This window comes from Tinamus guttatus, unplaced genomic scaffold, assembly GCF_059628265.1.
Source record: "Tinamus guttatus ecotype Peru unplaced genomic scaffold, ASM5962826v1 Tinamus_guttatus_pri_ptg000131l, whole genome shotgun sequence".
In the NCBI taxonomy this organism is placed as follows: domain Eukaryota; kingdom Metazoa; phylum Chordata; class Aves; order Tinamiformes; family Tinamidae; genus Tinamus; species Tinamus guttatus.
In genome coordinates, this window is record NW_028288665.1 from 2,425,472 (window position 1) to 2,438,233 (window position 12,762).

The following is a 12,762-nucleotide window of genomic DNA, read 5'->3' on the forward strand; positions in this document are numbered from 1 at the left end:
AATACTTTACAAAAAAAGACTCCAACCAATGGTTGCCAGTTCTTAGTGAATTGCCTAGAAGTTATCAAATTTATAATTAGCAAAAAAAAGAAAATAATAACTCTATATCCATAAGGACTGATGCTTCAGTAAGGCTTCATTGAAAGTAGCATAAATCTTGTGGAGTGAGAGAAGATCAAAGTGGGAGGAGCAATCAGGTGCACTGTTCTATCATCTGGAGGAAAGGAGCAACGAGAAAAGGAGAAAGACCTAAACAGCAAAATGTCACCATCTGCATTTGATAAGCATTGAATAGAACTGGTTGGAAGTTTCTCAGCAATATATGTCACCTTTTGAAGGAGTTTTCATTGACAGAAACTAAAATTTCCTTGTCAAAATTCATCTAAGAAGGTGCTCTTATTTTTGACGCCATGGTATGGACTTCTTGACCTCAAGATAATGAGAAAACATTATACCTCTTTCTCCTCCCTGCAAAATACGCTATCCTCCTAGTTATGCCTGGTCGGGCTGAGAGACCTAGCGTGGATCCAGCTGTATGCATTGCCTATCAGGGTATTGATCCTCAACCAATGTATAACAGAATTAGCAAATATTTTATCTGGCCCACCAAGCAGTTAATTATTGGACATCTAACTAGGCCAAAAGAAGAAATGAAGAGCCTTATCTAGGAGACGCATTCTTGTTAAATTTCTGTCCCCATGAAAATCTTAGCTGCTTCATGGAGAGGGCCAACAAAATATTTTTATGTGAAAACTCTAGTGCAGTATTTCCTATTCAACAGCTGTCTGGTATGCCGTCAGTACTAACTAATGGTACAACTGGGAAAAGTGAGGCACTGACCAGTTGGCAAGGTTGGGATAAGGCTCCTGGAATCCCCTATCTTCAGTCTTAGGTTGAATCATCTATCCCCAACCATTTCCTTACGTAGTATATAGTCTTGTCAGACTACAGCTTATTTAAGGTCTTCTTATTGCCCTAATACAGCCCACACTTGCTCAGTCTTTGCATGCTTAACAATACTATTGACTGTGCAGAACTGGGGAAGTGCTCAACGTGTGGAAGGGAGGACAACTAAAATAATGAAAGTAGCAAACAACTTTGCTCTCAGAGAAAAAGAGACCTTGGATGTGGACGTTTCATATCAAAGTACCAGTTTCTGTGCCAGACACACAGCTGGCTTGTTTAGGACCACACCGCATAGACAGGTGACTGACAAGCTGAAGCAGACAGGAAGCTGGTTAATACAGCGTCCAAATTGAAAGCAACCCACTTCTCACAAGTGCTTGCAACTCTGCTTGCAGCACAACACTAAAATTGTGCTTCTACTCACTGCAGAACCTGCATCATCTGCGGACAGGGACCCCAAACTATGAATTCCTTGATTTAGCCCTGAGAAACACTGTTCACATATTCAGAAGTAAGCAAGACCTTCTTAAATAAACACTTGGCTTCATAGCATGTACGGATAACGGATTACATTCCCTATTTCAAAGGGGCTGCTGATTGCTGTAGGTGATTGTTACTGTGTAAATATCCCACCAAAGAGCCAGCACAGAGCTTTCCAGAAACCTTCAGCTTCAGCACAGTGCGGTAGCCTGACATGTTGCTGCTTTGTCCCCTTCCTAGCTAGATGTGCACTTGTGCCTTCGTGCATCATGACAGGCTGCTGGAAGGCACCACTGGAGCCCTGCTAAGAAATTTAGGGAAGTATTTTTCCCATTCCATACTTTGGGGTTTCCTTGTGTTTGCTTGTGTGGCCTGGCATACTTTTCCTGAGGACAGGAAGGAATTTGCCATACAGGTATGGTAAGCCCTGTGTATACTCCTTCATGTCAGAGACAAAATATTCAAGCATGAGCTTTGGGGTGAGGACCACTGCAATAGTAATGTTGTATTAATGGATACTTTGAAGGCTTTAAAGCCAGAGAAAGGTAAAAGGTGTATCATTTCGGTGTATATTTCCATCACAACCTGATGCCTTCTCCAGAACAGAAGAGATAGCTGCAAGCTGTCTGGTTTAACAGCATCATTTCATGTGGCGAACTGGTCCCTCCCATATCCCTGTGCTCTTCACTCCAAAACTGTAAAACAGCTGCAGGGCAGAAGGAGAGCCCCTGCGTGTTCAGGGATGTGACTGCCCTGTCTTTTCTTGCAGCTCATCCTTGCCACGTGGGAAGGAGGCTACAGCTTGCAGTGTCAGAACCTGCACAGCGCGGGGGAAGCCGACATCCGGGTGAGCAGCGCCGCAGGCCGCAGCGCCAGACCCGCGGCCACGCACCACACCTGGGCTCACACCAGGGGCAAGGAACACCTTTGGCACGGGCACTTTGAAGGGGTTGCCTAATTGCTCACGGCCAATGGGAAACTGGGATTTTTTTTTTTTCTGAATCACCACCACCATCCTTTCTACAGAAAACATAGCAAGGAGTAGTTCTAAAAGCTGTATATCAAGATCTGTGATCAAAACAGTGCTTCATGACTATTAGACTAGAAAATATGAGTCATCCAAGAATTTTTGAGAAAAATCGTATAAAATGTAACATCTGTTGAGCTCTAGCTGTAAATGGATTCAGGCCCAATTCTAAACTTTGGAAATGAGCTCTGAAATGAGCCATTTTGCTGCCTTGGCTTATTTTCATTTCATACTTTATTTCTACCTCACAACAGTTCTGTGCATTAACCGTCTGTTGTTCCCTGCTCTTGGGGCTAACTCCAGATACAGTTGGAGCTTGGCCAGAAGGACTAGGTAACTCATATCGTTTCCCCTAACACCACCCCTACCAAATTTGCCTGTGTTTTGGTACGTAGTCGCTTAAATGCATTTTCCCATCAGCAAGATGCTTTCCACCTTTCTGTTTTAACTGTCCTTAAACCTTCTGCTCATCATCATCTTAGCGTTCTGCATCACCAAGGGTGGCTGCAGGCTACATACAGACATTTGTGCACTCGTGGTGCCCTTGGTCTAAGCCACTGCAGTGCTGGCAAAGCAAGTATCATTTGCTTCCAGCTCAGCAGATGCACATTATGATGCTCTGTGTAATGCTTGGGGCTCTGCAAAATTGTAATGTCCTGGGCCGTATTTTGAGCTCTGATAAACTGTTTCAGCTCTACAGAGACACGATGGCTTATTCCATTGTGTTGAGTCTCAAAACTGAATTGTTTAAAAACAAGCAGTTGCCAGCATAGTGTATGCAGTGACAAGGAGCCGTGTATGGCAGCACTTTTAAGAGACTGTCTATTTGATAATAAATTATTAGAATAGTTAGAAGAGCCTTCGTCAAATTTTCTATTTCCTAAATTATAGCTAACAGGACAATCACAAAAAAATAAAGATGAATTTTCTCTAAACTGCCTCATTCTTAAAGAGAAAAAAGTTGAAGTCAGAACGTGTGCTCCTCTTATTTGCTTTCGTTCTGTGGGCTCTGATCCTACTGATACCTTGGTGGGGAGTTGGGTCTAAGAACTGATGAACAGCAGCAGTATTTAAACCTTTTTATGTACAGATATTGATCTCCTATTCCTCTGTTCTTACAGGTAGCCAAGGTGCTGTGGTGGTATTATTTTTCCAAAGTAATTGAATTCATGGACACTATCTTCTTTGTACTGAGAAAGAAAAGCAGCCAGATCACCTTCCTTCATGTGTATCACCATGCCACTATGTTTAACATTTGGTGGTGTGTTCTGAATTGGATACCTTGTGGTCAGAGTAAGTCTTCACTTCATTACCTGGGGTATAGATCACCTTATGCTGGGTGGGAGCCACATCACCACGCAGAGCAAGGGCATTAATATGCTATGTGATTTCTTGGGGTCAAGGCATATCTTTCAGAACTGCTTAGCACTTGCAGATCTCTGTAAGGACAAAAGCATGGGTTAAAGTTCAGGGTAAAGTTAGTTCGGAATGTTAGGCCCTAGATTATCACTGCCACAATCTCTTGTACTTGCTTTTCTCCAAACCGGTTTTAGACAGGATAAAACTACTGAGCAGTATGCAAAAGAGAGAGTACTTACAAGATGTACTGCAAAAGCAGGGGTAGAATGAAATCATGACCCTAGTAAAATCGGGGATTGTTTTAGCAGTTAGCACACATTATTATATAGAGACCCTTAAAAGTTAGCTAAATTTATAAAACCCATAGACACTTTTATGCTTACAGTAGAACTGGCAGGAGCACAAGTAGAGAGCAGCAGGTCAAGCTCAATACTACTTCCAAGCAAACATACAGCAAAAACAAAGATGCTGCTTGATCTCTGAAAATGACAGCGAGGTATAACCAATACCATCTTGCATTTTTGCATTGAAATGGCAGAAATAGAAGCCTTCTTTAGCTCATTAAACCTTGGGCCAATATATTTCACAACACTAATCACTAGACCACTTTCAACTTAACAGGATATTGCAACTGTCTCGTCATCTCTGCTGCAGTGAAGGAGATGTGCAGTGTAACAGGCTGCTCACTTGCCATTTGTATTCTGCAAAACACCAGTGAAGCTTTTCAGGTGTTTGGCAGCAGGCATGCTTCTCCAGGCCTTATACAGTTGTAAGCGTCCAGCAGTCTTATTGGAGTTGAGCAGAAAATAAGTATTTTTAACTTGAAGCTCCTCAGTCCCTGTAATATTTTGCAAAGCAGTTTTTTACAGGGGCCTTTCAAAACAGAAAGTAACGTTTGCATCTCTTGCACTCATTCTGAGCAGTACAAAGTCAAAGTAAAGCACTTAGAGGGAGAAGTGTAGATGAAGGATTTAAGAATATCTTCTCTCAGCTTTCAACAGTTGGTATAAAAATGTTTTCCTTGTTGGATTTTTGTAGGTTTCTTCGGACCTACTTTGAATAGCTTTATACATGTGCTCATGTATTCTTATTATGGACTGTCAGTCATCCCTTCCATGCGCAAATATCTGTGGTGGAAGAAGTACCTCACTCAAGCCCAGCTGGTATGTATCTCTTCTACTCTCTCATTTTTAACTACCAGAAATCCTTCAAAATGTCAGACAGGGCAAAATGAATGATAGGTGCCTAGTATCATTTGCAGAATTAAGCCAGTAATTTAAAGTAATTCAAATTGAACAAAATAATCATGCAAATTACTTCAGTAGTATGATCAAATACTACTTTACAAATACTACTACAAATACTGATTTCATGAGAGAAATGATGCTCAGAAACATTTTCTACTATCAAGTAGAAACTCTACAGCCCATAAAGCCCCATTATTTGTGGCCTATTAAAAAGAAAATGGACACTTTAATCTCAGTAAATGGACTCTCGATTAAAAAGTTATAAAATCCATCAATTATGTAGGATGTTAAAATGTGCTCTGTACACTTCTTATATGGTCTTGCAGCTTGTAGAACTCTCTCTTATCTAGTGAAGAAAAATCAGAGAGTCAAGAAATGCAACGACGCTACAAGTACAAATTGCCAGATGCTGCAAACAGACAGGCTGTTAGACAACAAGGCAGAAAGCACCTGGCTTAGAAAAGTCTATTCCAGCAATTGCCGTACACAGAGTTCACTTGCATCAAAAGCTTCTCTCAAGATAAAAGGCTTGATATGACACTGCACTAGGTGACGTTACTGTGTCTGATTTAACTCAGTAAATCCTCGTGTACGATCTTTCTCCTACAGATCCAGTTTCTGCTCACTATTGCGCACACGCTCAGCGCGGCTGTGAAGCCATGCGGGTTTCCATTTGGCTGCCTCATGTTCCAGTCGTCCTATATGACCACGTTGGTTATTCTCTTCGTAAACTTTTATGTTAAGGTAAGGAGTCTTCCAAGCTCTTTCTTACAAAGGCGGGAGAGATGGAATGGGATTTTTGCTTAGTGGGCTTGATGAACTTAAATGTAGAACAAGTATCAGAAGACAAAATATTGTATCTGTGCACATATATATGTGTGTGTGTGTGTATTTGTGTGTTTACCACAGTTAAACATAAACAGTATTTTGGGGGCACTAAACAAATACAAGTTTGGGTTTCGCTTTCGTAGACATACCGGAAAACATCTTCAAGAATGGCTGCAAAGGAAACCACTCTCACAACAGAAATCAAGAACGGTTTCCATAAGGACTACTTTGCTACTGCCAATGGATTCCTGAATAATAAGAAAGCCCAATAAGTAACTCAATACTACGGTGTAGTATTTCTCTTTTTTTTTTTTTTCCTTAAAAGACAAAAAAAAAAAGAGGGAGAGAGAGGAAAAAAAAAAGACCGAATTACAAGCTGTAGCTTAAACCCCATTTGATTACATTTATCATTTCTTTGCACCAGTCACTAATGTACTGCTATTTAGGTTTTAACAAAACAAGTAGATTTACTTGCCCTGTCAAAGATCACCATCAGAGCAATAAGGCTAAGAGAAATATCATCTTTCTCTCATGCAAAAGAAAATTAAATCCTTCGGATTTCTAATTCTGAGATAATTTTTAAAAAAGCCTTATAAAGCACTTCATGGAGAAATCCGCTGAAGCCTTCAGAAGGTTAGGACTCTGTTCAGACTAACAGACTGAGCACTTTCTGTATGCATGAGAAGTCTTGAGACAGGGGTTTGCAACAAGTTCAGTTAAACCATGGTCAAGGTCAAAGAAGAAGAAATGAACAGGGGAAGGAGACAGGAGAATCATGCTGCTTCCACCAGCTGGGTCCAGCCTTCCCCACATTCCCAGGAGCTCTCGGCAGGGATGTGGCAGTGGGCAGAGCCCAGGCACCCTCATAGGGGTCACAGACAGACAGACATCACCCCCATACTTGCTTGCTTTGCACATTGAGATCCTAGGCTGAGCCTGGTGGGAGCTTCTTGTTTCAGGGATCTGGGACTGGTAGCCCCAGTGAGCTGCATGATGTAGGGTTTAGATGACACAATGCTGAACAATAATATGGATTTTTGAGCTCCAGTCAGAGCAAGGCAGGTCACTTCAAGTGTGCTAAGTTAATAGGAGTCCTAACTGAGTAGCTTCTGGAAGAAGGGGGAGCTCAACAACTTAATGAAGATAAGTCCTTTTATCATAAACATGCATGAAGGAAAACTAACCCTATACAAGCAGTGCCAGCTTGAAACATGAAATGCCAAATATTAGTACACTAAAAGATTAACAAAAGCACTCTTACCAAAACCACTTTCCGGAGTCACCCCAGACCAGCAGTTCTCACAAACCAAAGTGATTCTGTCAGGGCATCATTTGAACCAATTTCAGTTACTATGTGAACAAAACCCATCAGCTCCATCAGAAAACTGAAATCCTCATAAAGCTGTGGTGTATACAGAGTGCTAAGCAGCCAGGCTGCTAAAGTGACACATCGTAAGTTGGGTGACCAGAATAACTGCGATATTCAAGCACAGCAAGCCGCCAGCGTTCATCTAGCTGCTGCATTTTGCTCTCTTCGTGTTTGGTCACTCCTCATGAAGATGACCACAGTGAAAGTCAACATTTTGCCTCATTTTTAAAATTTGCTAAGGAAAGAAGATGGCAACCAAAAAAATACAGTGACGAAGCCTGTACTCTGTGCACTCATACCAGCTCTCACTGGCTCTTCCAGAAACCTTTTTTGAAAATCTAACTGATTGATACCACAAAACTCGACACACAGTCGAATCCATCACCTAAGGCAAACACCAGAGCGACTGCACAGCCAAGCACGGGTTTTAGTCTGAAAGGAGTCCGTAACCTTTTGGTGGCAGAGCACCCAGCTGTTGGTCAACGCAGACCATGGCTGCAGGCTAAATGTTAAAGTTTGCCATGGCAGCCAAACCCATAGAAATTGTTTTTCTTTTGTTTTGTTGAAACCTAATTTAAAAAGAAAAAAAAAATGCCTTACTTGAAGCTTGAAGGGCTGGACAAAAAAAAAAAAAAAAAAGAACAAAAAAAAAAGAACAAAATAGAAACAAAACAAAATTAAACAAAAAAACCAAGATGGTCTCACCTTGCAGATCCAGACCACCAGCAAGTCTGGAAGCAGGTATGTTTTAAATTCTGCAAATCTGTCTTAACATCTTCAATGCTGCAACTTTGAAGAGAAAGAAGCATTGACTTTTTAAACTGATTTTCCTGTAATACATAACACTGTAAATAAACAAATTTTACTATCGGGGGTTTCCTCATTCCCCTTTATTTAAGGTATAAAATTTCTGGGAAATGGGTACTTAAGACTTCCTTTGTTCTGAAATTGTTTTTAAAAGCTTTTAGGACTTTTGTCTCAGACTGAGAAACATCCTCCACTGTGACCGTGAAGTAAAACTCCTACGTGCTTTAGTACAATTCTTGGCTGTTCTCTGCCTTCCTCATCAATTTCCAGCTAAAGCTACAGCTGTAACTAAACAGGTGACATTTCTGCATCTCTCACACACACACACAAATTAGTGTCTGAAATAGACTGATAGGATTTCTTTTTTTACAGTATGCAAACATGCCACAAGTGATATAGTCACTTGGAAAGTGAGGAAAAAAATGTAAAAGTCAAGCAATATCCTTTTGAAAGACTTCAACTGAAAAACTTTGTGAACTGTTCAATTTCAACTTTCCAGTAGTCACCAGTCAGTCAAATGCAGAAGTAAGTTGCATGCAAAGGAATCCTTGATGCCACAAGTCCCTGTTCTTGGTGTTACCTTGCGGAGGTGGTGCACCACAGGTGAAAAAAGAGTTGGTATTATTCTCAGAAGGAGTCAAGAGCTATAAAAACCAATGGTCACAAAGAGAATTCAGTCTAACAGCTACTCACACCAATAGAGAGACTTACTATGGGTTCTGGCGGGTAGGCATTCCCAGGGCACTCGGAGCCACACTCAGGAAAAGTGCCAGAGTCTCCACATTTGACTTCTTTGCAGAGATTACCTGTCCTTAAAGAGCTGATCCCCTCTCTTCCATACACATAAACTGTTTTTGTCCTCTGTTTAGACACAATTCCCACGAAGTTCTCCACATCCTATTACCTGAAAATGAAGTTTGCTAGGCACATCCACAGGTCTAATACCCACGTAGTTAGCATTGTAAAGAGACATACTTTTTATGACTAAGAGCTGTTTTCCTACAGGACAGTACAGTTTCAGGAGATGGTTGTGTTTAGCTAACTTCTTCCACCCCTGGCAGATTTGAACTTTCCAAATTTAGATGTAATGCCCCCTGAAATACCATATATCCTGCATCCCTTCTGGCTTAATTTTAAACTAGATAGGGCTACCCAGCACCACCTTTAAAAAAAAAAAAAATCACATGGCAATGAAATTGGGAATGCCCAGCTTTCCATACGTAGCTCTACTCCCTCTATAAAAATTCTTTTAAGCCAAGCTACTGTTGCAAAAACTTGTTTGTCCTGAACTAGGAATTGTCCATCAGAAATCATCCTTTGACTCTCAGATTCCTCACCTCCTCCTTCAATTTTCTACCAGCAGGTCCCAGCTGAAAGCAACCTCAAAAGTATAACTTATTTCAGGTTCAGAGTTCGGACAGAGGGGAGACGTGCGAACGTTAGGCTTTGCTGATCTGTGATTAGCAAAGGGTATGTGTAGGTGCGGGAGGGAAGCAGAGGAAAGTTATTGAGTTTAATTGACTGAATTTGGAGAGAATTACTGGATTTTGGGGAACCCAGACTGCTAAAGTGTGCTGAGCTTTGCAGTTTCTCTCACCGTCTTGCAGTAAGTAATATTTTCTCTGTTCTTACTCACGATGAGCAAAAACCAGCCTGCTACATGTGACCAGGAAATGCTGTTATTCTGTTGGATTCCAATATACCACAGCTCCCCGTGTTGTATTGCCAAAAATGCACCTGTGTCCCAGGACGCCCTTTTAAGGGAGATAACGAGTCTTTCAGGAAAGGTCATCCAATTTGCAGAAGCAGGACGTGTCTCAGCCCGCACCTCTGTGCTGTATTTGGGTCAGCAGGTCTGGCTGACCCGAGACCAGGACAAACACACAGGACTCCTCTGGTCACTGTACCTATTTCCCCCTGTGGAGGACCCCTCGCTGGCACACGCAGCCTTCAGGTGGCCTTGACCCCGGGTAAGAGCAGCTCCCTAAGCCTGTGCACATCACGGAGGTTATATACAACACGTGCATAAACAACTGCTTGCAATAGTTTCATCATCTGAAAGGAATATGGTGTAAAGATACCAGGGGATATAGCAGAGTTTAATATTAAACTGGTTAAAAACTTTTAAAGTATGGGGCAGTTATTCTTAACCTGTGCTTCATAATTCGTATTTCTTTTTCCAGATACCAATGCATTCTTTTCACTCTGTAGGTCACATCGACTTTTTTGTTCTCGCTCAGAAGAATATTTTGAAAATTGAGCTTTATCTGTTTATGTTGAAATGAAGAAAATAACACTCATCAAAGCCTCAGCAGGTAGATAAGGAAAACCTGCTCAGGAAAGATGCCAAATTCAACTAATTGCCTTCCATAGGGAAATGTCACTGTAACCCAGGATAGCATAATGTGGCCAGGAAAAAAAAAATCAATTGCAGAAGCCAAGTGGACTTTAGAGGTTCAGGGGATTTCGGCACAAACATGTTGAGCTGGCCCAGCAGCGATAAAAGACTGACTGTCCACAACCCCTCTCCCATCCCACACTACCATTAAAAACAGCCTTTTAAGGTTTAGATCTTTCCAACACAACACATCAGCGAGCGTGAGAGTACATACAGGAGTGTAATATTTGACAAGTTAAAAATACTAACCTCTCCTTTGCTCAAGCTTTTGATCCATTCTACATTTGCTTTCCAAGATTTGTAGTGACAGATTACCAGAGGATCCAACAACAGCAGATAACGTGTGCATCAGTTTTACTTCTCTAAATTCTTTGGCAAAGATACTTAGGGAAAAATGTTCCCACACTTGTACTGTCACAGGAGATGCAAAAGAGCATCCTGTCAACACTGATGAATGATTGGGGGAATGTAGCATACATACCCACTCCTTTGTGCTAACAAAACATAAATACTTGAGCGGCTTTAACTTAGAGAATGGTAAAGCCATCAAGCAACATCTCAGAAAGCGAAAATAAAAGTTTCCCTGGAAACACAGCCCTAGGAAACATCAGTCAGTGCAGATACCTTACTGAAGTAAAAGCACTAAGAAGAAGAGTCATTAAACCAGAGAGGGCTGCTCTGGTTCATCCTCTGTTTCAAACTCTTCCTTTAGGGCAAGAAGCTTGCTAGGGATGCAGGTGAGCAAGATAAAAGCAATCACAGCTCAACATCTGCTCTGCTGGCATGTGCCCCCAAGCACTTGGGTTATAAACACATCCTCAGTAGCTTGGCAAAATTTGGCCTACAGCAAGAGCTGCCACATAGGAATCTTCCCCTCCTACCTTTGCCTGCTTTAAATCAAGCACCTTATTTCACCTGGATACATCTGTTATGCTTCCTCAGCTGATGGGAGAATCAATATACACACACACATGAATATAGAGGTTGTGATAGTTACCCAGGAGCTTCTGGAAGGCAAGTTCTAGTAGTTGGGGCTGGGAGCAAGAGCTGTGCAAAACACCTTCCTACATTCACTAATGTGAGCTCTGGGTTACAAGAAGCAGTGACAGAGCAGTTCAAGCCCTCACCATAGCAGGGCTTGTCACTAGGTCTCAGGTAGTAAAAAGCCTGAAAGGGTTGTGACCTGGTAGAGACAGGCGACATGAAGAGATGCTCAGATCACCCAGACTGATGCCTACTTTGATTAAAACTGTTGCTGATCAGTGGTCATATAACATATCCATGGGACACAAAGTATGCTGAAAACTTCATTATCAGCCAGCAGAAACAGTTTCAGCGCACCCAAAAATATTCTAGGACAAAACAAGCACGGGCAAAACTGGGCTCTCGTTAGGGAAGCACATTGTGTACAGGGAATGATTCCTACCCACGTGGCAATTTGAGGTCTGTTTTTTAAGTGGATAAAAACAGTGCTTGGAAGTGTGCCATGTTCCCACAAATTCATTAAGATGCACTGGAACATGGTAAGTCTGCCACAGGAGAAAAGATGGCCTGCAAGAAACAATTATAATTTAGAGGACACTGTTTTAACAGAGGTTGATATTAAATAGCAATGTTTATCTTCTGTTCATTTTCAAGGGACCTTTGATGCTTATCTAACCCTAACATTGTTCACTGTACTTTGAGCTCTCCTTGAAGCCAGCAGCCACCGGCTTCCAAAGTGATTTATCCAACCGCACTTGCAGTTTTCTCTGTGATGCTCCAAGTTTCTTGCCCTCCGTAGCCCTCACTGCAGTTTGCCACTGGGCACCCTCTTTAGAGGGACAGGCTGATAGTAGCTCCCTCTGCCTGTGCTTTGATTTCTGCAGTGCACAATAGAGTGGCTGAGACTTCACAACAGCATTTCCCAGATTGCATGCACACAGGTACACTTTGCACAGGCTTGCAACGTACAGTAACTCAAAAGACAAGGAGCTTGCTAGCCCATGCAAACAATATTTTACTTGCACTCAAATCGCTCAGTGTTTTTACATTTGATAAAGATATCAAAGAAAGAATCCATATGTTCACTAAACCATATTTAGGTTCCCCTCACACTCACCTCCCCTCCCCCTTTTTATATATATATTAGACCTATCTTGCAATTACTTGGTAGGAACCACCCAGGCAGCTTGGTTTTTTTGAGGGGGGAGGGTTTCTTTGTTGTTATTTATTAATAACAAAGAAGGCTTAAGGCATTTGCCCACCAATTTTCTTTCCCTGTAAAAGACTAACATATCCTCCCCAAGACTCAAAATTCCTCTTTCTGCTCCGGAAGATGCTCGAATGCCATTAAGAGCCT

General features: G+C 41.7%; 1 protein-coding gene across 1 annotated transcript in view; it reads left to right on the forward strand.

Annotated features, from left to right (window-relative positions):
- The window catches only part of ELOVL2 (ELOVL fatty acid elongase 2), a 34,034-nt gene extending 27,881 nt beyond the window's left edge, over positions 1 to 6,153 (forward strand). The window contains exons 4-8 of the mRNA XM_088521742.1: positions 2,156 to 2,233; positions 3,535 to 3,706; positions 4,811 to 4,935; positions 5,629 to 5,763; positions 5,991 to 6,153. Coding sequence (XP_088377868.1) covers positions 2,156 to 2,233; positions 3,535 to 3,706; positions 4,811 to 4,935; positions 5,629 to 5,763; positions 5,991 to 6,119 — 639 coding nt within the window. The 3' untranslated portion in view covers positions 6,120 to 6,153. The remainder of the gene's footprint in view (positions 1 to 2,155; positions 2,234 to 3,534; positions 3,707 to 4,810; positions 4,936 to 5,628; positions 5,764 to 5,990) is intronic.
- The last annotated feature ends 6,609 nt before the right edge of the window (positions 6,154 to 12,762 follow it).